This window comes from Balaenoptera borealis, assembly GCF_965194805.1.
Source record: "Balaenoptera borealis genome assembly, chromosome: 2".
NCBI classification, from domain to species: Eukaryota; Metazoa; Chordata; class Mammalia; order Artiodactyla; family Balaenopteridae; genus Balaenoptera; species Balaenoptera borealis.
Window position 1 is genome coordinate 45,158,333 of NC_138867.1, and position 26,718 is coordinate 45,185,050.

At 41.7% G+C, this 26,718-nt stretch overlaps 1 protein-coding gene across 3 annotated transcripts in view; it reads right to left on the reverse strand.

Moving 5' to 3' along the window:
* ANKRD55 (ankyrin repeat domain 55) overlaps positions 1 to 26,718 on the reverse strand; it is a 502,662-nt gene that overhangs the window by 13,528 nt on the left and 462,416 nt on the right. For all 3 annotated transcript variants that reach the window (XM_082382340.1, XM_082382339.1, XM_082382341.1), the window contains 3 exons: positions 18,390 to 18,518; positions 6,566 to 6,750; positions 745 to 912 (listed from right to left, as the gene is read on the reverse strand). In XM_082382340.1, the coding sequence (XP_082238466.1) occupies positions 745 to 912; positions 6,566 to 6,750; positions 18,390 to 18,518 (482 nt within the window). The remainder of the gene's footprint in view (positions 1 to 744; positions 913 to 6,565; positions 6,751 to 18,389; positions 18,519 to 26,718) is intronic.

A 26,718-nucleotide genomic window follows, 5' to 3' on the forward strand; every position in this document is an offset into this window, starting at 1 on the left:
AGAATGGGTTATTTTTTAACTAAAAATATGGTATTAATGTTAACTTGTAAATGTAATGGGTTATTACTTTAAATTAATAACAAAATATTTTTTCAAAAGTTTCTCAGTTTTAATTTCTAATGCCATAAATATTGATAGGTGTAACTCACATAAACAAAAGCTCTTTAGGATCCTCCATAATTTTTGAGAGTGTAAAAGGGTCCTGAGAACAAAAAGCTGGAGAAATGCTGATTTAGGCAAAAGAGCAATTAAGGGTATATGGCATACTCCAGGGCCTGCGTGCCGGAACTACTGAGCCCGCGTGCTGCAACTACTGAAGCCCACGCGCCTAGAACCCATGCTCCGCAACAAGAGAAGCCACCGCAGTGAGAAGCCTGCGCACCGCAACAAAGAGTAGTCCCCACTCGCTGCAACTACAGAAAGCCTACGCGCAGCAACGAAGACTCAATGCAGCCAGAAATAAATAAATAAATAAATAAATAGTATATGGCATAAAGGGACGAGGAAAGGGAGAAAAAGGAAAGAAGAGATTAGAGTTCAGTGAATATTAGGCTGATGGATTCAGGCTTACTGCTATCATTTTGCTCCACAGCGTCAAGGACATGTCATTACATGTTAGATAATGGCAAACATGATTATTAAGTTATTGCTGGTTTTCTGCTAGTTTTGGCAGTTTAAACAATTTCATCCAATTTTATAAATCTTTGAGAGGAAGAAAAAATGAGTGCCTCCTGGTGCGCTCACCTGCTCTCTTGGGAGAGGAGCTTGACACAGGCCATGTGGCCGCAGTACAGGGCATAGGCCAGGGGTGTGCTCTCACTGATGTCTCGCAGGTTGCTGTCTATGCCCAGCTCCAGCAGTGACTGCACACAGTCTGCCTTTCCTGCAGCTGCAGCCCAGTGCAGAGGTGTCCTGGGGGACCACAGGGGAACAACATAAGTGTCTGAGCACATGAATGGTGCAGGTTACTTAGCTGGCAACAGCTCCTGCTTGAAGTTGGGTCGTGGCAGGAAAGACTTGTTGCTATTTACAGTGTGGAAATGGTATGCATTAAATGGGGCTTCAGGATGATGGTGTATGTGTGTAAGGGCCTCTCCTCTAATTCTGATATTCTGTGGCCTTCCACCTGCTTTAGTCTTTCTGAGAATTTCCTAGAAGAGGAAGTAGGGGGTCAAAGGGTATGAACAGTCATAAGGCTCTTTATACATAGTGCCAAACTGCCTTCCAAAAAAACTGGCTCAATCTCTCCTCCTACCAGCTGTGTCCCTACTCCTTCCCAATATTGTATTATCACCATCTTTAAAGATCTTTGCCAACTTGGTAGGCAAAATGGTACTTCAGTGTTGTTTTCTTCCGCATTTCTTTAATTAATAGTGGGGAAGAACTTCTGAAATATATGTTTATTAGCCATTTGAGTTTCTTCATTGAAATGATTCTTAATGCCCTATGCCCATTTTTCTATTAGATTATTAGTTGTTCTTACTAATTTATATAGGCTTTTAAAATATTTAAGGTATCAATTTTTTTTCTAGGTTATGTTTATGAAAACATTTCCTCTAATTTGTTACTTAGCTTTTAATTTTTTAGTGATTTTTTCCATAAAAAATTTTAAGGAATAATCACATTTATTTACCTGTTCATTTTTTGGTTTGTTTCATGATTTTATGTTTTAGAAAGTCCTTCATCAGCCAGAAGGTAGATGAATATTCATCAGTATTTAAACCTTGTTAAATGGCAAAACTATTATTTTCTTAAGGAAGAAAAAAAAAGCCAGAGACTGGGAGAATATATTTGCAAACAGCACATTCAACAGAGAGTTTGGGGCTTCCCTGGTGGTGCAGTGATTGAGAGTCCGCCTGCCAATGCAGGGGACACGGGTTCGAGCCCTGGTCTGGGAAGATCCCACATGCCATGAAGCAACTGGGCCCGTGAGCCACAATTACTGAGCCTGCGCGTCTGTAGCCTGTGCTCCGCAACGAGAGGCCGCGATAGTGAGAGGTCCGCGCACCGCGATGAAGAGTGGCCCTCACTCGCCGCAACTAGAGAAAGCCCTCGCACAGAAACGAAGACCCAACACAGCCATAAATAAATAAATAAATTAATTAAAAAACAAAAAACAAAAAAACAGAGAGTTTGTATTCAGAATATGTAAAGTATTCCAAAACTGAATAAAAAAATACACAAGCCAATTAAAATAAATTAGCAAAAGATCTGAACACTTTATCAAAGAAGATGCATAAATGGTAAATAAGCACATGAAAAGGTGCTCAATAACATTTTTCATTAGAGAAATGCAAATTAAAACACAATGGGATACAACTACATATTTATTCAAATGGCTAAAATTAAGAAAAAATAAAAATAATGTATATATATGTGTGTGTGTGTGTGTGTGTGTGTGTGTATAACTGAGTCACTTTGCTGTACAGCAGAGATTGGTACAACATTGTAAATCAACTATACTTCAATTAAAAAAAAAAAATTGAAAAAAAAAACAAACCCCAAACCTGGCAATAGCAAAGGCTGATGAAGATTCAGGGCAACCTGAACTTTTATACATTTTTGGTGGGAATACAAAATGGAAACAGTCACACCAGAAAATAGTTTGTCAGTTCCTTCTAAAGTTAAACATACTTACCATAGGACCAAGCAATCTCATTTCTAGATATATAGCTAAAGAAATGAAAATTTATGTTCACACAAAAACTTATACACAAATATTTATAGCAGCATTATTCATAATTGCCAAAAACTGTAAACAACCCAATGTCCTTCAATGGGTGAATGGGCAAACAAACTATAGTTCATCCACAAAATTGAATCCTACTCAGCAATAAAAAGAACAGCCTACTGATATATGGAACACAGATGAATCTCAAGTCATTCTACCAAGTGAAATAAATCAATCTCAAAAGATTACATACTGTATATTCCCATTTATATAACATTCTGGAAAAGGCAAAACCCAAGAGACAGAACTAATCAGTGGTTGCCAGAGCTTAGAGATAGGGGAGGCCTTGACTACAAAAGGACAACCTGAGTTGATGTTGGAGGTGACAGAATTGTCTTGAATCTTGCTTGTGGTGGTTACATGAATCTATGCATGTGTTAAAATTCACAGAACTATATGTCAAAAAAAAAAAGTAAATTTTACTGAATGTAAATAAAAAGGAAACCAATATTTTCTTCTAGATTTATTTGGATTAAAAAAAAAACTGCACATGTGTCTGTATGTGTATTTTGATATGTGTGGTGAGGTGTGGAGCCAATCTGACCATTTTTCCAGTTACATAGCCAACTTTTCTCAACACCATTTATTAGTGCAGTGGGATCATATTTTGAGATCTTGACCTATATACGTACTTTTCTACCCTTCCTCTTTCCTCATTTAAGGATATGGTTGATTTTATGCTCAACCTCCGGGGAGGGATATAGCAGGGTGGATAAGAGAAATAGTCAGTGTCTTTCTGTTTCCAAAAGCCAAGCCCAGAACTGAGAGCAGATTTGGAGCAAATTAGTTCCCCAGCTGTAGAAAGAACTACCAAGGCAGATGGGATAAGAAGGTGATAAGAGCATATAGGACTACTGGACCCAAGAGCAAAGGGGACCCGAACCTTGCTTCCTTGGCAGAGATGCCGGGAAATGGGTGGTGGGGGATGTCTGTGTGGTGTGCCTGGGCAGTGGCACCCTGGGAGGCTAAGGAGGGGCACAGTGAAAGAGGACATGCCTGTGAAAGGGGTTTCCCGTGAAGAGAGTGGCTACTCTTCCTGTCAGTCACTCTGGGAAGGGATCAGTTCTGAGGCAGGAAAGGAGGGCATGAAAGGCCTCTTCTTGGCTTTACTCTGGGGTTTGACCGCTGGCAGAAGGCCACCCCTGGAAGAGCCAAGAGGTCTCTCAGACATGGGGGCAGCCTGCGGGCCGGGCATCTGTGAAGGGGCTTGGGCCTTAGTATTCGGAGGGTAGCCATGTCAGCAGTGAGACCACAGTCCCCATGGTAAATCGTGTCCTCTGTCAATCAGGCATCCTTTTCCTCATGTTATGATATGGGCAGAAATTTGAGAACCCTTAATAGGACCGTATATTTTTTCAACATAGTCATCAATCACACTGCCTATTTGAACATGTAGCAGATATGATTCATTCCATTCTGTGTGAGTGAGGTCTCCAAACAATATTTATTATGAAACAAGATGAGGCACCAGCCATATTATGCCTTCCTGCTTAGAGAATATATTGCCCATAAATTCAGTAGATGGAGGGCTGGACATCAATGTAGTCAGGTTTACCAACACGTGACAATTCTCTCTGGAGCACTGTGAAATACTCCTTCACAACAATTGCTAAGAGTGACTGTTTTAATCCTTCTGGCCATCAACATGGAAGAAGAGGTCCAGAAGGACACAGGGAAAAAAATTATTTTGCAGAGAAACAGGAGAAGCATAGATAACTTCTAACTAATACACATAGAGCCTTCATGGGCAATATGTAGCATTCAATTTCAAGTTACCTAAGCTGTAGTTCCTTTCTTATCTCTAAGCTTCAGGATAGTCCTACAAACATAGCAGGCTGGACTCAGCTATCACAGTGAGGAGCTGGAGAATCAGGGCCCATGATTCAGAAGAAATTCATCACAGACAAGCAGTGGGCTGATGAGGTGGTCTCTGAATGGCAGGAGATGAGGGGCACAAGAATGCAGTGTTGGTTGAAGAGAAGCCAAGGAACGATTTATGGAACATGCAAACATTCTCTAGATAATTCCCAGATATGTGTAGGGAGGAGAGTTTGATAAAAGACTCTCCTTCCTGAAAATAAATGACTTGGGTACTAAAGGAAAGTATGACCTCATAGACTGATGAAATTTGGGACATTTAAGCTACATAAGCTATTTATGAGTTATGTGTTCTGTGCCATCAATCTTAGGCTAGTACCACTGTGTTTTAAATGTCATAGATTTATGATGTGTTTTAATATCTAGGAGGACTAGTTTCCCCATATTTTCCCTCATCCTAGGTTGTTTTTTTTTTTAATCATTGCCTTCTTTTTCTTCTCTTTCCTCAAAAACTTTCTCTCCACTGGGGGGAAAAAAAAAAAGAAGGAAAGCGAAGTCACAGTTGTTGCAAATGCATTAAGTACTTAAACCTATGAAAATTTTGAAAAATTCTATACTAATACAAGCTTACAGTTTCAATGTGAAGGCACAGCTACACAATGCAGGATGCAGAAACTGAAAGAAAATGAAGAGCAGGATTTGATTAGTGCATGCAACACATGAGCTGAACTTTGGAGCAGGAACTAGGCCTTTCTTGAGATTTTACTTCACTTTGAACCCTTGTAGGACCCAATCTTTTGCATTTTCTTTCTGCCCTTGGTTTTTCTTTCTTCCCTGAGGCTGGGGGAACTAAATTTTCTCTGCTAAGCATGTGACAATGCAAAATGGGAAATACTCTATTCAGAGCTGGTTCTACAAGTATTTTGAAGTAGGCAAACTTTTTTCTAGCCTTCTTTTCCTAGATGTGTTCTTTTCTTCTCTTTTTGGATCATTCACCTTTCCTCCTCATGTAACTAAGTCCTATTACTTTCTTACCTGCTCAAGTTCAACATCTGCTCTTAGGAAAAGGTCTAATTTCAATGATTTATACCTTAATTTTAATTAAAGTCATCATGTTAACCATCTCCAGCTTCTGAGACTTACATGGAACCCAAGATTTTTTTCCCCCTGTGTTATAAGGATTTCAGGTATCAGGAAGTAGGAAGTGCTTCTTGGGGCATCTAAAATCATGATAAGTAGGTGGCTAGATTTGCACTTCAATAGAAAAAGGTAAACAAAACTATACGTAGTGTACAAGCCTTATACTCGTTTTCAATAGTCTTATTTGTTGTTATATTATTCTTATATTTCCATTGAGTCTGTGCCTAACTGAAAGAAAGGTTAGATACACATTGTAATTGAAAAGTTCTAATAGTTGATTATGGATGAAGGGCATGCAGGCGAAAAGCTCTGTTTAGAAGTCAAGGGTACAAGTTTTCACTTAGTTGCTAAATACCTCTGAGGCAAGTCTCTTTACCTTTCTGGACTCAGCTTCCTTTTCTATGCAAATACATCTTTAATGACTGAAGAAACCCAAAACAGAAGCCTGATAAGGTCACATCTAGTTCTGAACACAAAGCCTCTATTATGCTCTTCTCTGGATAACAAGAGCTTGTTGACTTTATGACATAATCCAGGAACGAAGGAAAAGAATCAAGACTTACTGTTAAGAACAAAAAGTGCCTATAGCAGGAAGCTGATAATACAGAAGGCCTTCTGAGAACACTGAGAACGGTTAGCAAAAAGTGGAAAGTCTGACAATACTGTACAGTCATGGCGTTTCTCTTCATAACAATGATTTTTTCCTGCCCTGACTAAAATAGAGCAGCTTTTATTGTCACAAGCATATGTATAAATATTACTGGCAGTAAGGATATAGTCATATAGGATAACTCCTTAAACATCTTCTTTATTTTGAGATTAGAATTTGGAAAAGATGACTGGTAGTTCCCCACATTTCCGAGTTGCCATGGATACCTGTCGTCCACATCCAGAGCCTGCAGGTTGCACTCAGGGAATCTTGCCAGCTCGTTGATGATGTCACTGAAACCTGCTGCTGCGGCGATGTGCACACACGTCTTCCCACTCTCATCGTCGTAGTTGATTATGGACGGACCCTGGTGATGGCTCAGAATGATGGAACACAGAATTCTGTTTCCACTCTGGAAAACAGAGTCAAAGAAAGCTCATGTACAATCCAGTGCTCTTCCCTGTCTATGCAAATTAAGATAAAAATTCAAAGCAAAAAAATTCAAAACAACAAAAAAAGAAAATTCATTTTATCAAACCCACAAACAAATTTCCACTTGTCTCAAGTCACTGCAGGGATTTTTGTCTCCTGTAAGAGTTAAATTGTCTTCCATAATCAGTGAACTAAGGAGGACTTAAATACAGGTGTAATTGACTGACATTAGAGCTAGCACAATGGGTGGGCCACCTAGATGACTTCCTCATTAAATATATTCGTTTTGTTTCCCCCACTTGCTGTAGAGGTTAACCCCTGAGAAGCTGGCAGAGTTAATTTTAACATTAACAAAATGACTATGACGAGTACTGACTAGTGACGTAATGATGATCAGAATGATCTGGTAATGGTCAAATTGCTATAAATTGCATGTAATTTAATTGTCAAAAATCCTTTGTGAAAAGAAGTGCGTCATAATTTAGTAGCTAATTGATAAAAAGAAATAAAAACAAATAAGTAGGAAAAGGAAAGAACTTCAGGCAACCGTCTAAACTGGGTCCCTCTTTCTGTGTAGGTGTATAATAAGTTTTTATCTTATCTTTTTTTTTTTTGGCTCTGTGGGTCTTCATTGCTGCGCATGGGCTTTCTCTAGTTTCGGCGAGCGGGGGGCTACTCTTCATTGCGGTGCACGGCTTCTCATTGCGGTGGCTTCTCTTGTTGCGGAGCACAGGCTCTAGGCACACAGGCTTCAGTAGTTGTGGCACACGGGCTTAGTTGCTCTGTGGCATGTGGGACTGTCCAGGGCCAGGGATCGAACCCACGTCCCCTGCATTGGCAGGTGGATTCTCAACCACTGCACCACCAGGGAAGCCCTTATCTTATCTTTGAAGGGAAGCTATTCTACACTCTTTTTAGTAACCTGTCCCAGCCTTAAAAGTCACCAGCTCTTTCTTGAGAGCGTCCTACACCTCTTCAGCTTGAACAAATGAGTAAGTAAATGCTGCTCATATTACCTTTCATTGGACTGAAAAATACAAAAAACACTGCATAAGCATTTGCAATTTTAGATGACAATAAATCCTCAATGGCCAATAAAATAAATTCTAGTTTTATCTCACACAGTGGAAAGTCTTATCTTTCAGATTTCTCCTGATATCTGTGTAAAGATTATAAAACAGTCCAAATAATTCGTCAGCATTTTAATGTTCTCCATGACTCCATATAGACCCTGCATCTCCACGCAGCGGGTCTTATGGGAAGAATGGAGGTCTCTAGGAGGCACGAGGAGCAGGTTAAAGAAACGGCAGAGACACGCACTAGTTCTGGGGGCCAGGAGCCAGGTCACATGCGGGGCTCAGGGTCCTGGGCAGAAAGAGTGTTGAACTTTTTTTTTTTTTTTTAACGTCTTTATTGGAGTATAATTGCTTTACAATGGTGTGTTAGTTTCTGCTGTATAACAAAGTGAATCAGCTGAGAGTGCTGAACTTTTTTAAAGCTGCAATTCTAATACATTCCAAGTGCTATTCGACAGCCACCTCCTAATAAATTTTCCCATGTAAAGTTTCTTTTGGCATTCCTCCCACTTTATTATCCCAGTTTATTTGACCCCAGGGTTGTCTTTTAGAACCTCTGAGTCCGTTTGCACAATTCTGTGGAACAGCACCCTTTCATTTTTGCTTTTCCTTTTCCTTTCCCTCCCCTCTCCCTGTTTGCACTGAGGACTCTCCGGATATCTCGTTACTCAGCGTGGCTTCACAGGGAACCGTTACACAGTGAACCCTCGAGTGTGCTCCCACTGCATCAGGGGACTGCAGCTGATACAAGTTCTGCAACCTCTTGCAGGACCAAAGGCTCAGGGCACTCAAAGCTCTCAACTTTGAGCCCCAGAAAGAGTGCTGAGTGGGTTTTAAATGTTACAACCAGGGCCAGCTACATAATTTATGGGGCCCAGGGAAAATGTGGAGCCCCCTGTTCACATGGCAGAGGAATAATGTATTCCCTTCTTCCATGGTGTCTCTCTGGACCTGTCACTGCGATTTTTATTTGCTGTTTAGTGTCACGCTCCCTTGGGCTGGGCATTCTCACGGTGAGCGCAAACCCTCACAGGTGCCTAGGGCCCCATCTTGCAACTCAGCGCATGCTCAATCCTGACCCTCCCTGAGTCTGTGTCCAGACCCCTGCCAGGGGACTGGGGAGCTGGGGCCTGAGCATCTGTCCCAGGGCAGCAGGGAGGTGGGACTGTGTGAGCTGAGGCTCCACTGTCCTATTAGACTTAACATACAAAACACAAATTCATCGATAGAATTACTGAGACTTTTCAGATGGCCACAGAGCATTATACCCCCAGCACAGAGCTCCCTTCTGAGTGTGGGGCACCTGTGGCTTTACTGGTCACACGCCCATAAAGTGGGCCCTGCCTGCAACCTTTTTCCTTCTTTCCTTCTCACCTTCTCCCTTACATCCTCTTTCTCCCTCCATTCTTCCTTTGTCTCACAATGACTTTTAAATAATTCGGATCAACGACTTTAGTTCTATGGCATGCCTGTCATCAAAAGGTGGCTACAGTGAACACATCTAAGCTTTCATGCCTGCTTTATCAGCTTTTCTAAGGTTCTTTCACCTGATGTTAGGTAAACATATTTTGAGGGGTCTGAAATATGGTATATTTAAAACAATCAAGAGACCCCTCTCTCCTTTTAAGAAGCACTAGCCATTGGAAAAGGAAAACAGAAGCAAAAAAGAGTGTCCGCTCAATGAATTGATTTCGTTTATGGTTTCCTGGAAGAGCAAAGGAATTCAGGTTGCCACAGTGATTCAAACAGCAAAACACTCTGTCACGCTTCTCCCTCTGTGTGGGATGGAGTGTCAGGCACAGATGGAAAAAACAAAACCCACTTCTTACACACTGCCTTCCTCTCTCCTTGCCTGACCCACAGAGGAGCCGTTCTGGAAGCAGCAGCCAGCTGAGATAGAGGCTGCGGCCCAGCACATCTCAGTGGGCCTCTTCTGAGTTCCTGACCACGGTCCCACTCAGCATTCCCCTTGCAAGCTGGAGTCTTACACGGCTTCTCTGGATAAGAGAAATTCCACCCCCTTACACTTTTCCTCCAAAATGCCTTTTGTCCTGAATCTTCCAGACAATTCCTTTGTCTCTAAACCTGGCTCTTACTTACAACATTATCATTGCCTTTTTTTTTTTTTTCTTTATAAGACTATCCTCCCAGGAGTAATGGTGATAGCAATGTTTACTGAGTGAACGTTCTGTGCCCAGCACTGCATTTCCACGTTCTAACTCATTTAATCCTGACAACTTCATGAGGTAGGTACTCTTATCATCCCCATATTGTAGAGGAGAAATTGGAGGCACAGAGGGATTAAGTTGCCCACTGTCACAGCCAAGAGGTGGCAAAGCCAGGACTGACTGTCTGCAGAGCCCTCGTACTTCACCACTACACCATTTTGTCTCCAGTTAAAAGTACGGTCTATTTATTTGATCCTGCATGTTCATATGGGAGGAATTTAAGCGAAAACTGCTCTTGGGATCAGCGACATCAGTAGCAATGAAGTGCGCCTTGCCAACTGAGACCTTCTTTCAACATTAGGTGCTTTAAAATCCTCTCCTAGGAGGGTTGCCATGGTGCACCCTCACAAGAATTTGAGAGAGCCCTGGAGAGTACTAGTTTGTGAGCTGAGGCCCTGGCTCAGTGGTCTCCTGGTAACAGCCTTCCCTTCTTGGCAAAATGGGCTGAGTGTCAGTCAAAGGGCGTCTCCAGGCCTGGGAAGCCTTGGTCACAGACACCAGGAAGCACCAGGAGAGAAGAAATGGGATGTTGGCCAGAAGGGCCCTTAGGAAGAATGGAGAGTGGGTTTCCGTTTGGTGGGAATATCATTCAATAAGGGAAGAATGTTGTATAGATCTTATTATGGAGCTCTAGAATTCTACATTCGGTGGCCAAATGAGACTGTGGATTTACTTATTTTTGCTGCATTTTTGTTCTTTTTGTCCATTGGTAATCCATAAAGTGCCTTCATGTACTCTGAAAACTGCTGGGAACTACTGAGTCCTAGTCATTTTCTCTTTATACCTCATGAGGGAGGGGAATTCACAAGAAGGCTTGCCAAGAAGAAAGTTGAATTAACGTACAGTAATTTTGCTATAGGAGACTGATAAAAAACTAGATTCCAGTATCTTGATTGTAGACTCTTATTCATTTATTTTGTTTATTTTTGGCTGCGTTGGGTCTTCGTTGCTGCGCACGGGCTTTCTCTAGTTGCAGAGAGCAGGGGCTACTCTTTGTTGCGGTGAGCGGGCTTCTCATTGCGGTGGAGCATGGGCTCTAGGCATGCGGGCTTCAGTACTTGTGGCACATGGGCTCAGTAGTTGTGGCTCACAGGCTGTAGAGTGCAGGCTCAGTAGTTGTGGCACACAGGCTTAGTTGCTCTGAGGCAGGTGGGATCTTCCCGGACCAGGGCTCGAACCTGTGTCCCCTGCATTGGCAGGCGGATTCTTAACCACTGTGCCACCAGGGAAGTCCCGATTGTAGACTCTTTTTATTCTAGGTGATCCCCTAAGGAGTCTTAACACAAGATTTAGGACTAGTTGTTTATTTGTTAACGTGTTGGCAGCATTAATTCTATGGTGGGTTCTTCAGGGAGGGAACTCCAATCTCCATCCTTCTCTTGGAGGTAGGGGTCTGTTTGTCACATGACAGTGACTGTACAAAGCGGACGTAAGGGTTTTAGGTCACATGGCCCTTTTAAAGGTCTGGGTGGTTTTGTGCTATGAGAACACTGGCCCGTAAGTTCAGCTGGAGCCAGATGTGTTAGACTGGAATGGAGCTGGAGAGGAAGTTTTACTAGTTTGTATAGCGTGAACACTTGAGAGTTGAGGGTTTGGGGCTAACTAGAGGACAAAGGGGCCCAATATCCTGGCTTGGAGTCAAGACCATCTTCACGGTTAGCCCCTTTGGACCCAGGCTTTCTGCTTGGCCTGACTCCAGAGGCTGCTGTATCCCAAAGCCTGGGGCTGACTCTCCTGGAGAGCAGGTGGAAGATAGAAATGGGGGGGTGGGGCAGTGAGGCATGGTGACCCTCAGCTGCTGAACTACTTCATTTCACAGGTGTTCTAATGATTAATATGGAAAAGACCCCCACGAAACCTCCTTCCCTGCTGTGTTAGTGTGTAGACAGTGTCTAGCTTCTGCTTCTAGCTGTCTGGCAAGGTGACAGTCTCTAGGACATCTCTGCATTGCCCTTGCCACACCTATGACTGGGAATCTTTCTGCTGAAATGGAGTCTAGCAAAGAGTAACTCATAATAAATATTTGCTGAACAATGCATAAATAAATAAATAAATAAATAAATAAATAAATAAATAAAAACAAGCCTTACCAACTATGGGCAAAGCCAAATGAAATAGAATTTTACTCATCCTTTTCTTAGCTTCCCTCTCTTTTTCTCACTATCTCCTGCCTTTCACTCTCTTTTCGCTTCTTTCCTCACTTGTGTTTACTCCTAGGTGAGTTCCTGTTTTTTCTCTGTCTACCTCATCTCTTTCTTCTCTGCAACCAAGCACTGGGGAGCTGACACATGCAGGCCACTTTAACTTAGGCTACCCTTCAAGACAGCTCTGTCTTTGCTCCCAGGGTAATGGGGTTGATTTCGTACATTTGACTTTCTCTTTGTTTACTCTGGGCTTATGTGGCTTTGTAGTTTTCCTCTTATCAAGCACTGGGAGTCGTGTGGCCTGAGTCTCTGCAGGCGTGGGGTGTGTTTGGGTAATGATAACCTCCATGTGCACTAGTTTCACCACCTGTGAACTGAGGGGTTGGACTAAATGACTTGTGTGGTCCTTTCCAGTTCTAAGGCTCTTCCATCTATGACCCGGATCCACTAGTCTATGACATTTATAATTATCCTCTGGCATTCTGAATATATTTAAAGTATACTTATAGGATTTTGATACAGTTCAAACAGTTGACTACAGATCTTGGCCACCACGGGAAGGAGGAGGATTCCATGCTGGACCAAATCAGTCTCAGGCACTGGGGTTGATGGTTATATTCAAGAGCTCCAAGGGTATGTGTATGTGTGTGTGTATAATTTCCTTAACCACATAACCACATACTGAATGAACAAACATGAAATAGTTTTATATTACTGCAGTTCTTTTCTTTCTAACCTCCCTTGAAAAATGCACTGAAAGAAGAGTACTGCTGAGGAAGATTCCAAATAAACACATTTTCTAGGATTAGGAGGAAGGAGCTAGAGGTGAGATTTGAGGGGCAGTAGATACTTGCCCTTCTCACTGACCTGCCGTCATATCTATCCTAGAATTCCTATCATTAGAAAAAACTCCTTGATACTAAGCCACATGGACTAAGGCACATGGACTTCCCTGGTGGTGCACTGGTTAAGGAGGCTGCCGATGCAGGGGACACGGGTTCGATCCCTGGTCTGGGAAGATCCCACATGTGGCAGAACAACTAAGCCCATGCGCCACAACTACTGAGCCTGTGCTCTAGAGCCCGCAAGCCACAACTACTGAGCCTGTGCGCCACAACTACTGAAGCCCATGTGCCTAGATCCCATGCTCTGCAGCAAGAGAAGCCACCGCAACGAGAAGCCTGTGCACTGCAACGAAGAGTATCCCCCGCTCACCACAACTAGAGAAAGCCCACAAGCAGCCACAAAGACCCAGTGCAGCCAAAAAAAAAAAAAGATACTAAGTTATTGCATTCCTGGAAGTTTCAGTTAAGCTGAAAATGGTATCTCACAGAAAGAACCCAATAAGCCACTGTTCCCACTGGCTTGGGATGGATAAACTTATTGAACTGAATTCAGTGAACATCTTTTTGGTGTTCACAAAGATTCACAAAGATCTGTTCTGGGTCTTGAGAGACATCTGGATGAGTAAGGCACATTGCCCTTAAGCACATAGTCTAGAAGAGGAGACACAGGCACCCCACTGATCGTAACACCAGTAATAGAAGTAAGGAAGTGCTAGACGGAGGGAAAAATTCTGAAAGCGAGCTCAACAAAGAGGGTGAACTTAGTTGGGCCTTGAGAAATAAGGAAGAACAAGTATAAATCCTGCAGTTAGAAGGGATGATGCAGGGAGTGCAAGAAAAAAGAAGTATTTCACCAAAAGGGAAGAGCATGACCAAGGGGAAGACAGGATGAATCTTTACGATGTATTGAGGGGATTATTAATATTCTAGTATGATTGGAATAAAGCCTATATGGCTTGAAGAGGAAAGGGCAGGGAGCGGGGTGGGTTGCAGAGAGGTTGTTCATGGCAGTAAGTGCAAGGCAAGGAGTTTGTTCTTTACCAGAAAACGGCACTTGGTGAAGGTTTTTGAGCCAAGAACCAGCAGCGACCATAATTGTTTTGGTGTAGTAACAGTTATGTTAGTGCATTCCTTTGTGATTTGTAGAAAGAGCACTTGGTGCAATGTGAGACTAGATTGGAGAAGGAAAGGGCTGGAAGTAGGAATACAGATACTGAAACTGTTCAGGTGAGAGACAGGGGAAGGTTGATCTAAGGCACTGATGGTAGGTGTACTAAATTGTCTCCATTTGTTCTTCCCGGTTAACTCTCCATCTTTTTTCATCCTGCTCTCTACCCTTTAGCATGTATGAATTGCATCAAATGGGTCCCTTTGCCCTTTGGCTTCTGGTTGGGATTGGCCAGTGAGTGGTACTGACAGGAGATGGAGGTAGGAGGAAAGAGTGATTGGGGCATTTATCCTCCAGTTCCCTCCCTGCTAGGCCACAGTTTGACTATTCCATCAAAGGCTACAGTTTCTGTCCTAGGCCCTTTCCTACAGCTACAGCTTTTGCCGTGTCTTAGTAACCATTCCCTCCCATGCCCTCCCAGATGCCCTAATGGCAACCTGCTGTTGTGTGTAAATAGCCTCTTTATGAATCTATGCTCAAATAATCCCATCTGAGTGGGTTGTTTCCTGCTGGGGCCCTGATCTATACAGTGGGGATAGAAAGGAGGAGACAGAGATGTGAGACCTGAGGAGGTGGAATCGAGAGGTCTTGATAACCAATTACACATGAAGGATGATAAGGAAGCAGTGTCCATGGGCCACATGATGGCCTTTGGCTTGGGCTACTGGGTGGATGGGAATGTGACGGGAAGGAGAGATCATGGATCCAGTTTGACGTGTCCATGGGAAATTATGGGAAGATGCCTGGTAGAGTTGGAAATGTGAGTTTAACGTTCGAGAGAGAGGTCAGAGCTGGATCTTGATCTGAGGAAATTCTGAGTAGAATGATAGTCAAAGCCCTAGGAACCGATGGGCTTTCTGAGGAAAGGAGAATGACAAAAAGATTAATGACTAAATTTCTGCAGTGTTGAGGAGTGAGAGGAAGATGAGTCCGAGAGATACCTGTGTAGACTCCTGATAAGCTAGTATCATCACAGATAGGCAAGAACATGCCCCGAAGGCACTGAGATTCCATCAAGGGAGACTGGATGCAGATACGGACAGCGTTCTGCTCAGTGTTAGCCCAGAGAGAGCCACGCAATCGGGCCTCCTGGGCAGATGGGGGAGGCGAACGAGGGCAATGGGCCCACAGGAGGGCACCACCAGCTACCAAGGGACCCAAGAAATGGGGGCAGAAGTCAAACTTAGTTTACTTTTTGGGCCCAATGTTTCAAATCTTTACTGCTTTGGTTGCCTGGGTCAAATACAGAAGCTTTATTAGTTCAAAGTGCTATAGCTTTAAATATGGTCTCATATAGTCCAAGAGAAAAGCAGGAAGTTCAGTGAAAGGAATTAATGACAATGGGAAATAGACTCATTCATGTGGAAAAACTTTATGAGGAGCACAGTGCTGGCCCTGAGTTATAAATGAAGAATAAGGCTAACGGAGGCCAGTATAATCCCAGTTGCAGCTGACATTTGGAATTACCCTCAGGCTTCTTTGCAGAGTAAAGGGCAGAATACACCACTTCTGAATTTTACTGCTAACCACAGGGAGGGAGAGGGTGTACAGTTCCTCCAGAGGGTGATTCTTAACCTTTTGTGGGGGGGGGGGGGTTAGTTACAGATCCTCACTGAAGAGTTGAAGAAACTGTAAACACCTCCCTCAGAAAATTGTATGCTAACATCCTCACACATAAGCACGTGCAATATTACATACAATTGTAGGGGTCCTAGAAGGAACCTGTCTTCTTAATCTTTCCCCCGGCAATGCCAGATGCAGAATAGGTGCTCATGAAATTTGTTTTTTTTTCTCATGAAACATTTATTAAGCTATTGAGTATACAAATGTGTGAGGCATTATGCTTATTATACAAAATCATGGTCAAAATGTAAATATCTTAGGTAGGAGTAGCTAAGGTTTTAGAACCCATTAATATGAATTCATTTATCATAGTAGTTTTCAACCCCAGCTGGACATTACAATCTCCTGGAAGAAGGGAAAACTTTAAAAATTACTGACACCTAGGCTCCACCCCAGACAAACTGACTGAAAATCTAAGGGTGTGGGGCTTGGGTATCAGTATTGTCTAAAAGCTCTTCAGATGATTCTAATGTGCAGACAGGACTGAAATCAATGTAGCAGGTTAAAAGCTATAACATTTAGTAGAGAGAAAGAATATAGTATGTAGATGTGGGTATGATAACTAAGCTTTCATGGAGGAAATTGGGAGCCATAATAAAAATGATAATCTCTTCCAATTACAAAGAATATTACATATCACTGTCACACGCACGGTCTCATTCATGCCCCAAAGATACACCTATAGTTAAGCCAAGCAGGTTTAGGTGACTGTTCTCAGAACAAAGCCAGCTCTGTTCATGCAAACTCAGATCTTCTGAGTTGAGCACATTTTTCTTTGGATTTTGCCAAATTGCCTCTTGGAGGATCAAAACAAGGGTTCCCACCCATGAAGAGCCCAACTCAGAAGGTCTGGAGTGGGGTCTGGGAATCTGTTGTTTTACAAGCACTGCTGATGATTCGACTGCAAAGCCATCTCCCAAGCAGCAGCTCTAAACTGGGCTGTGGTAGAGCAAGGTGGAGCAGAGGAGGCATATCAGTCAGAATTCCCCGGGGAGATTTTTCAAAATGCATCTGCATGAGCCCCATCCCAGATCTATGAAATCAGAAAACAGGGGCAATGGGAGTGAATATACAGAAAAGGCTTGGTTCTGATACCACTCTCACCTCAGCTGAGAGCCAACACATGTGGGATACATCTTGGTTGCCCAGCCAGGCTGCCCTGGGGCCACTGCTCCAGTGGTGACCCCTGACCAGCCAGAGGACTGGGCTCTGGGCAGGGACTGGCATGAGGGGGACAGGGCAGCTGATTAGATACTGAAAGTATGGAGGAGGGCGCTCAGGGCAGGTGAGGATGACAAAAACATGCTTTGTTCACTTCACAGTTTTGCAGGGCTGGCCCTGCTACAGGGTAACTGAAGCCAAGTTTGTAGGAACAAAAACAGAGTAGTTTCCAAATCACTTCTGTTTTGCCCTTATCTCAGGCACACATGTCAACCCTGAAAGTGCCAGGTGCCCTTCTCTGCTGTTGTGTGGCATGTGAAAACACCTGAGTGAAACCACCATCAGGGCGTGCAGAATCACAGGGACCCTGGCAGCAGTTCAGCAAGGGTGCCCTTACTGGGCTGATAGAAATAAACAGTGGGGATGTCTAGGTTAGGCATGAAAAGACAGAACGGGCTAGCAAGTTTGTTGAAAGGGTGCATAGTATCGCTCTCCTTTCAAGGACAGAAGAGATAACTCTTAATCATTCCCTTTGAATGATTTCCTTAGAAAACACTTCAATAAGTGTTAGCTATGGCCATTCTTTCCCCTTAGTCTCAGTTTTCCCCACTTTGTGTTTTGTGTTTTTTTAAAATTTTTGGCTGCACTGCACCGCACAGCACATGGAACCCCCGACCAGGGATCGAACCCACACCCCCCGCATTGGAAGGTGGAGTCTTAACCACTGGACCACCGGAAAGTCCCAGTTTTCCCCCCCCTTGGACTGTAGATTTCTGATTTCTCTGGTCATGTGTACTGATACAGATTCCCTTTTGGGGTAGTGAGGTAGGGTTATGAGTCACAATTTCCATTGTTCAGAGCACCATTGTTCAGGGTCACCTGGAATTACTCTGCTTCAGAGGATTTGGAAGGAAGAAGAGAGTCATGGTCCAAAGGCTTTGAAGGGACTTTCCTAATAATTCTTTGAAGGGTTATCCTGGTACACTGTGAGTCAGCATCAATTATTGAGATGGAGAAAGAGAGAGTGAGAGAGGGGTGTGTATGTGTGTGTGTGTGTGTGTGTGTGTGTGTGTGTAACAGCCGAGGTGGGTGATATTCTGTAACTCCTCCCCCTCTTTACCTTGGCAGAATTTCTTCTCAGCAACTGATGTACCCAAATCCTCCAAAGTGGCAGGTTTGCTGTTGCTGCTCTGGGTATGAATGAAGGGAAGAGGGCAGCATGTATCTTACTTGCTCTGTTGTACATATAAAGGCCACATCAATGCTGGGACTGTACCTTTGAAAATTCCATCTTTCAGGTCTGACATGCTCAGAATTGTTAACATTGTTTTACACCATTTATACTTGAGACAAGCCCACTGGCTAACTTCTCACCTGCACAGCCCAGTGGAGAGCCGTTTTAAAGTCTTTATCCACAAGGGTGGGGTCTGCCCCCTTCTTCAGCAGCATTTGGGTGTGTTGAGGCCGGTTGTGGAAAGCTGCCCAGTGGAGTGGTGTCATTCCCTACAAAACCACAATCAGAGGGACACAGATGAGCACAGGATATCAGGCAGGAAAACGGAGCACACTTTCTCCTCAGGCCTGAGGGCGCCACCAGGTGTGCTGGTTGCCGCCTGTCAGTTCATTCGTTCCTTGGGCCATTCATTCAACAGATACTTATTGGGCTTCTACTTGGTGCCAGGCAAACAGGTGTTAAGGATACTACAGTGAATAAGATACATAAGATCCTGTTCTCATGGGAATTACACCGTGGTAGAGGAAGATAGATAATAAACGCACGCAAACAAGCAAAAGGATTTTCCAGATTGTTGAATGCTATAAAGAATGTACTTGGGGTGCTGTGAGAGAGTAACCACCACGGGGGTAGGAACTGTTCTACATGGGCCTCTGTGAGCCGGGGTGAACTGTGGGAAGAGACCAGCGAGCAACAAGTCACTAAGGCTGGCACCCGTGATCAGTCACGCTGGGATGCCATCTCCCGCCACCAGGGCAGGGGCGCTGTCTATTTTACTACGGTGTTTCCAGGGACTGAACCAAGGCTAAATAAATAGCTGTTGAATGAATGAATGAAAGAATGAATGAATAGGGAGAGGAGGAGAAAGATGTGAGATGAGGTTGGAGAGAGGCAGGGCTGATCCTGGGAGCGTGGGATGGGGAATACCCGGTATAAGGCATTTGGATTTTATTCTAAACTCAATAGAAAGACAGTGGGGGATTTTAAGCAGATGTTGACATGATCTGATTTACATTGTTTAGAAGAAATCACTCTCTGGCATCTTGGAGAGCAGATCTGGATGAGTCAATCTGGTGAATCCCACCTTCTTTCAGAGCTTAAGGTCACACACTCTAGGCATCATTTACTAATAAGATAAGCTTCTTTTGGGAAACATTTGCCAAAAAGAACCAGTATTATTTGGGAGTGTACTATGAAAAGATGGCCTCTTCTCCTTGACTATGGCTCTCAATAATATGAAATGTATCTAAAATGATTCTAGATTAAGATGCCTGGTAAAGGGAGCAAAGGACGTAGGTAGCTTTCTCTTTTTGGAGCTGTCTCTGCAGGTAACATAAAGATAATGTCACCGCCTTGGCCTTCTCTGCTCATCCAAGATGAGCTGAGTGGAGGAGATGGGCCTCAGCCTAGCTAGGAGTGCAGAACTAATATTATTCCAGAATTAATATGTATTGATCTAGAGATCTTTATGAGTCCTTATGTATATTATCTCACTTAATCCTCCAAACAGCTTTTTGGATTTAGCATTGTGGTGAAGTCCACTACATGCTCACCAAACTCTACTTCCTCTCCCTCCAAGGCGCATAGTCAGTCTACACTCCCCAGCCTCCCAGCAGATACATGTAGCCACGAGACTGAGTCTTGACCATTGCAGTGTGGACAGAAAGGATGGAAGGATGGAAGCCCCGACCCCTCCAAGGTCTGTCTAGAAAACAAAACCTATGTCGTCTTTGACATATTTTCTTCTCCTCACCTGACAACTGAATGTAGAGGAGGACAAGGCTCAAGAATGTGCTGGAATCATGTGATTAATCAACCCAGGACCCTGACTGATGAGGTCGGACAGGGTCACCTCATCAACCAGCACTGGGCTATGAAGCAAGCAGGAATTAAGCTTTTATTATGTCAGGCCACTGAGATTTCGAATTGTTTGCTATAGCAGTTAGCCAACTCTGACAGGTGCCACTGTCCTTCCCATTTTGTGGAAGAGGAAGCTGAGCTCTAGGGAAGTTCACAAGTCTATGATCGAGCTGAATCTAGGGTGTGATGTTTGTGGGGCCGTGAGATTAGAATGTTAAACCCCCTTGACCAGTTCCATATTCTAAATCATTACATTATGGTCTGCTTTCAAGTTTCAAGTGTCACATAACACTGAGCCTCCAGATACTCTTAAGGATATTTCAAGAAATTGGTTCCATATGGAAAAGAATGCTGGTATAAAAACAGTGGAACGTCTTGTTCTTATTGCAACAGCTGAATATTACTTGGGATTCAGAATAGCTCACAGCATTTCAATGGGTCCTCTTCATTTTTTAATTTGGCCCACTGGAATTAGACATCTGGACTCCAGGGAATCAGATTCTTTTTACTGTGCAAGGATTATTCCCAGTGCTAAGTCCCATTTGCTTCAGAATCATTGGCTTCCTTATGAAGTGCCACCTGTATCCAGGGTTAAAGACATTGGAGACAATTTTGAAGTCACTGGGGTGTAAGCTTCAAGAAGGCAGGGCCCTTGTCTGTCTGAATCCCTGGAGCCTAGAACAGTGCCAGGCACATTGTGGATACTAAGTAAAGGCTTATTAAATGAGTGACTTCTTACTGTTCTTGATTGAATTTTTTGCTTTTGTAAAATTTGGCTTTGCTTTCTAAAATCATTCACACAAGAAAGACAGACAGAACATGACTTCTTTATAGAAAATGAACTTGTCTGATATGATCATTGTTACCAACTATTCAATTGAAACCTTTTAGAATTCCTGATGAGCGCTCCAAATAAGGTAGATAGCAATCACTACATGCAGAGATACAGATTTAGCAATATGAGAATTCAGTGTGAACTTGTGAATTAAACTGTCATTATGCACTGTTAATCCTTGTCTCCTAAATATAGCTTCTAGGCTTTAAGAGTTATTCTCTTCAAACACCCTTCCCCAACCCCCTGCTGGAAAAAACAAAAGAAAACAAAATAAAACAAAACAAAACCCCCCACCTCCTGCATGCTTTGGTAAATGGTGGGGAGGAGCACTACCATTTTTCATATACCTACTTGGTGCCAAGAACTTTATTCACTTCACTGAATCTTTACAACAATCCTAAGAGATGGGTATTTTTAGACCCATTTTACAGGTGAGGAAACTGAAACACAGGTTAAATACTGGGTTGGCCAAAAAGTTCGTTCGGGTTATGGAAAAACCCGAACGAACTTTTTGGCCAATCCAATAATTTCCCTAAGGCCACTGACTGGTTACAAGGCAAAGGTGGGATTCAAATCCAGGTCTCTCCAACTCTGGAGGAAGATGCTTGTTCCACACATCAAGCTAGTAGACTTTCATTTTGGAAGTGAGCTCAGCTGCTGGACAATTTTTTTCTTTGTGATTTTAGCTAGATTCAGGGTCTTCTCACTTTCTAGAATGGTGATTCTCAGTAGCATAAGGGTTGCCACCCTTTATTATTATTTGTTTCATTTGGCATCACCTCTAGTTTTCTTCTAAAAGTACAGCTGGCAGACATTTATTTTTGTAAGGTATTGAAATATACATATTCTCCCCCCACTCCTCCCCTACCCTGGAATTTGGGATCAGTGTTATAAAGAACTGTTGATCCTCTGAGTGGCCCCAAATCAAGACTTGAAATACTCCATTACTTCTCTAAATAATAATATGTTATATAATATAAATTTGTGTATTTATATTACAATATAAACAGGTTTCAAAATTCACTCAAGTCAAGGGAAACTTCCTGTTGCTGTTTTTTTCAATTGGGCTAATGAGAAATACAAATACATCCTCTTAGAGTTAGTAATATGAAAACCAAAACTGTTAGAATCAGCTCAAGTGCAGCCCTTTGTATTGCACAACACACTTTGTTTAGGAACTTTTTCCTACAACTGCCTCCTCCTTCCTTCAGCTTCTATTAACACAGCTAACACATCCTAGTTGTGTTATGTTAAGACTCTGGTGGCCATTTACGGGGCAGACTTCAGGCTTGGGCAATTGGCATTTGCACTGAGCTGTGATAGGGACTAAGATTAAGCTGTGATGCACTTAAAGGCAGAAGCTATGGCTCATTCACTGTGATATGCCCAAGCACACATTAGGTGTTCAAGAAGTGTTCATAGGAAGAATTAATTAGTGAATTGCAGGTTATCCAGGCTCCCTTGAATTCATGGGGAGTGTAAGGTACTAGAGTCTGTCGAACGCAAGCCAGCCACCTGTGTCCAAACTGTGAGGCTCCTCATTGAGTCCCTGAGGACTCAACTGGGCCTTCAAAGAATCTAAGGGCTGAAAATCTAGGAGCTACCTGAAGATATATTACAACAAACACCCAGACGACTCTTGTAGCAGTAGAATTCCACTTTGTTGAAAAAGTATTGGCTCAAACAGTGAAGAGTAACTTACATTCATTTAAGAACATAGCTCTCTAGAATGTTTTGGAGGGAAATGTTAAGTTTTGGTTGACTTAGGATCCATTTCGAGATAGCTGATAGGACTGTGTGTGGTGACTGTTGGGTGCATAGCGGGGCTGTTTTGGAACAGGTTCTTGTACAGATGAGTAATTCTGTGCCTTGAGCCTGTGCCACCAACATTTCAGTTAAGGGCTTTCAAATCCTATTAGCTTCTCAGACCTTTTTTCTTTTTTTCCAAAACCACTGTAACTTTTATGTTTTATGAAGCAGAAATCTGATGAAGTGCTTAGCAGTTTTCATGTTTCAGAATTGCACTGTTAGACCAGCTCTTGCAGACGCTGAAAGACACAGAGAGAGAAATGTGTGATGTGGCTGGGTGCTTGGTTCACCCCTCGCCTTGGTGCACTGGGGGTAGAATTTTAGCAGGTGTTTGAAAGATCAGCAAAACAATTCTAGATCATCTGAAGGATCTAGAATTTCACAGAAGTCCAGTTTGGCTCTGTTTGACATTTTAATATTCACACATTATTAATTTTGTGACTACCTCTCACAAAAGTTATAGAGGGTCTTCTGTATACAAAAGATTGGAATAAATGATGTACTTTAAAAGATTCTTAAAAAACCTAGATGGTTAGAAGTGCTGTAATGAAAGCCATTTTCTTCAAATTTATTTGGGAAAAACCTTACAATTATAGATCACAAAGATTAGTAGTGCATTAGCAAAAAAAGCTTGCATATTAATATTGCAAATTTGTTCTTTAAAATAGTTTGATATCTGTTATTCAATATAATTTTTTTAATTCTATATATTTTATTTTATGTAATTTGAAACATTTTTCTGAGAAGGGATCCATAGGCTTCCCCAACATACCAGATGTGTCCATGTCATGAAAATGGACAAGGACCCCTGCCCTAGAATCTACAGTACCTTTTTTAAGATCTAGAATAATATAAAATCTTATTTTTTTGAGAGGAGATTTTGGAAATAACTAAAAGTCACCGGGAGTCAACTCTGGTAAATAAAATGGGTCATTGAGTTGGGTCAACAAAACAAAGAAAGAAAAGGCCAATAAAATAAAATGACTTTTTCTTGAATTTAATGATGTAATTATATGACTTTTTCTTGAATTTAATGATGTAATTCTCTATTTATCTAAACATGTATTTTTGGGGGGACTCTACTATGTGTAAGTTACTGAACTAGATTCTAGGGACACAAAGATAAAAAATACTGCCCCTAGAAACTTATGGGGAAAGGAGGGTCGGGGGAGAGAGGGAAGTGAGGGCTCCTAAGTAGTAGTGACTCTACTCCACTTGTTAAGGTGTTCATTTTTAGGATAAAAATTGTGGTGCATTAAAATTTTTTTGCTTTATTATTTTACCTTTTGCCAACTGTAAAATAAAAAGATTTCTAGGGTCAGGGACTATTTCTATTGATTTTGCCTTTATAGTGCACAATCTCTGCTTATGCTTGTATCTTAGGAATGTTGTAAGTGGATTTTAGTGCTAAGAATTATATCCAAAGATTCACATCTGTTTTTGCAACTTGGATTTATTTTCTGAGAGTGCTGTTGTAATGGAAGTTTGGATTGTTAGGCCACTCACAAAAATCTACTCATATCAGAATGTGCATTTAATATAGGATCAACAATCTATCCTGAATACCATGCATAACAGTGCTTTTCTGGATAAATGCATTCAAAGTTCTAACCCAGATGCCAACATTTCATAGCCACTCTTGATGGGGTGCTCTTCCTGTCAAAGCTAATATGAAAGCAGGAGAGGTTAGGTTCCAGGAATTTAGCAACTTAACTCTCTGTAGCTGCAGTAGACAAGCCTCTCTGTCATTGATTCCCCTGAGGTCCAGAAGAACAAAGGCACAAAGGACAATCTGACCCATCTGACCCATCTTGCCTTTCCCACAGTGTAAAACTTTACAGTGTGAATAGCTTCTAAATAAGTCACTTTATAACTAAGCAGTGTGGTTAATGAAACAGGAAAAACAAACAGATCATTGGAATGAGAACAAAGAGTTCAGAAATGGAACCATATATTTAAAAAAAATCTTGTAACAAACTAAAAGAAAATTTAGCATAGCGTAGTTATGTCCCTAGGGGTAGGGAAGGCCTTCTTTAAAAAGATACCAAAAGCAAAGCAACAATGGACAAGAATGATCATTTTGATTATATCATATTTTAAAATTTCTGTACAGGAAAAGACATCACAAGCAGTTCTAAAGTAAGGAACAGACTATGAAAAAATATTTGCAATCCAACAGCAGACAAAGGATTAATGTTCAGAATATAAAATAAACTTCTATGAATCTGTAAGAAAATTACAAGTAACACAACAGATGAACGGACAAAGGACCTAAACAGGCAAGTCACAGGAGATCTAAAAATGACCATTGCAAAAAAAAAAAAAAAAAAAATGACCATTGCACCTATGAAATTATGCTTGATCTCATTGGCTATAAGGGAAATGCAAATTAAAACAATAACAAGGAAATCCAACAATAGGCAAACAGTGATAAACACCCTTTTACACTATGGGTGGAGCTATAAATTGATGCAGTCGTTTTGAAGAACAACCAGGCATGCATATTAAAAATAAAAATAGGGAACCCTCATGCAATGTTGGTGGGAATGTAAACTGGTGCAGCTGCTGTGGAAAACAGTATAGAGGTTCCTTAAAAAACAAAAATAGAACTATCATATGATCCAGCAGTTCCATTCCTGGGTATATATCCATAAAAAATGAAAACACTGATTTGAAATGACACATGCACCCTAATGTTCATAGCAGCATTATTTACAACAGCCAAGACATGGAAGCTACCCAAGTTCCCATTAATAGATGACTGGATTAAGATGATGTTGTGTGTATATATATATACAATGGAATATTACTCAGCCATAAAAATAATGAAATATTGCCATTTGCAGCAATGTGGATGAACCTACAGAATATTATACTTAGTGAAATAACTCAGACAGAGAAAGACAAATACTATGTGATATCACTTCTATGTGGAATCTAAAAAATAATAGAAAAGAATGTATATACAAAACAGAAACAGACTCACAGATATAGAAAACAAATTTGCGGTTACCAATGGGGGTGGAGAGGGACAAATCGGGGTACAGGATTAACAGATACAAACTACTATATATAAAATAGATACGCAACAAGGATATACTATATAGCGTAGGGGATTATACCCTTGTAGTAACCTATAATGGAATATAATCTGCAAAAGTACTGAATCACTATGCTATATACCCGAAACTAACACAATATGGTTAATCAACTATATTTCAATTAAAAAAAAGAATAGAACCCCTCCCCCATACACAAATGTACACTCTCTACTGCCCAACAATTTTTCTTCTAGAGAAATGCTCGTATAAAATACTCAAGGAAGCTTATACAAACACCCTTCAGAGCAGTGTTTGTGATAGTGAAAAATTGGAGACAACCTAAATATTCATTCATAGGGGAATAGAAAATATAAGGACGTATTTTCATAGTGTGAAACATTATGAAGCCATTGAAAGGAATGAGCCAGATTTATATGCATCAACATATCCAAGACACTCTAAGACATATTCCTGAGTGAAAATCAAAGTTGGAGAACAACATATAACATGAGATATCTTTCATGTTATACTCCATAGTGCCTAAGTGTCTATATATATATACATATATATATATATACACACACACACACACATAGTGTAAATAGACAAAAGACTGCGAAAGAGACACATCAAATAGCAATTGGGGGCTAAGGTGGTGGGGTGGAAGTAATCATGGACTTCTGGTATTAACTTGTAATATTCAAATTTTTAAAGAAGCGAATGTGTTCATGTATTACTTATACAAGTAAAAACTAACAACACAAAAAATGTTTTAAGTCACTGAGTTCAGATCAGGACAGCCTCTAGAGTGATATTCATCTCTCTGATATAAAGTGGCACGTATCATGGTTTTTTATGTAAGCAATTAGAGGATGGCTTCAGAAACAGATTTTTTCCTTCCTCTCTCCCTCTCGCCATTCTTTA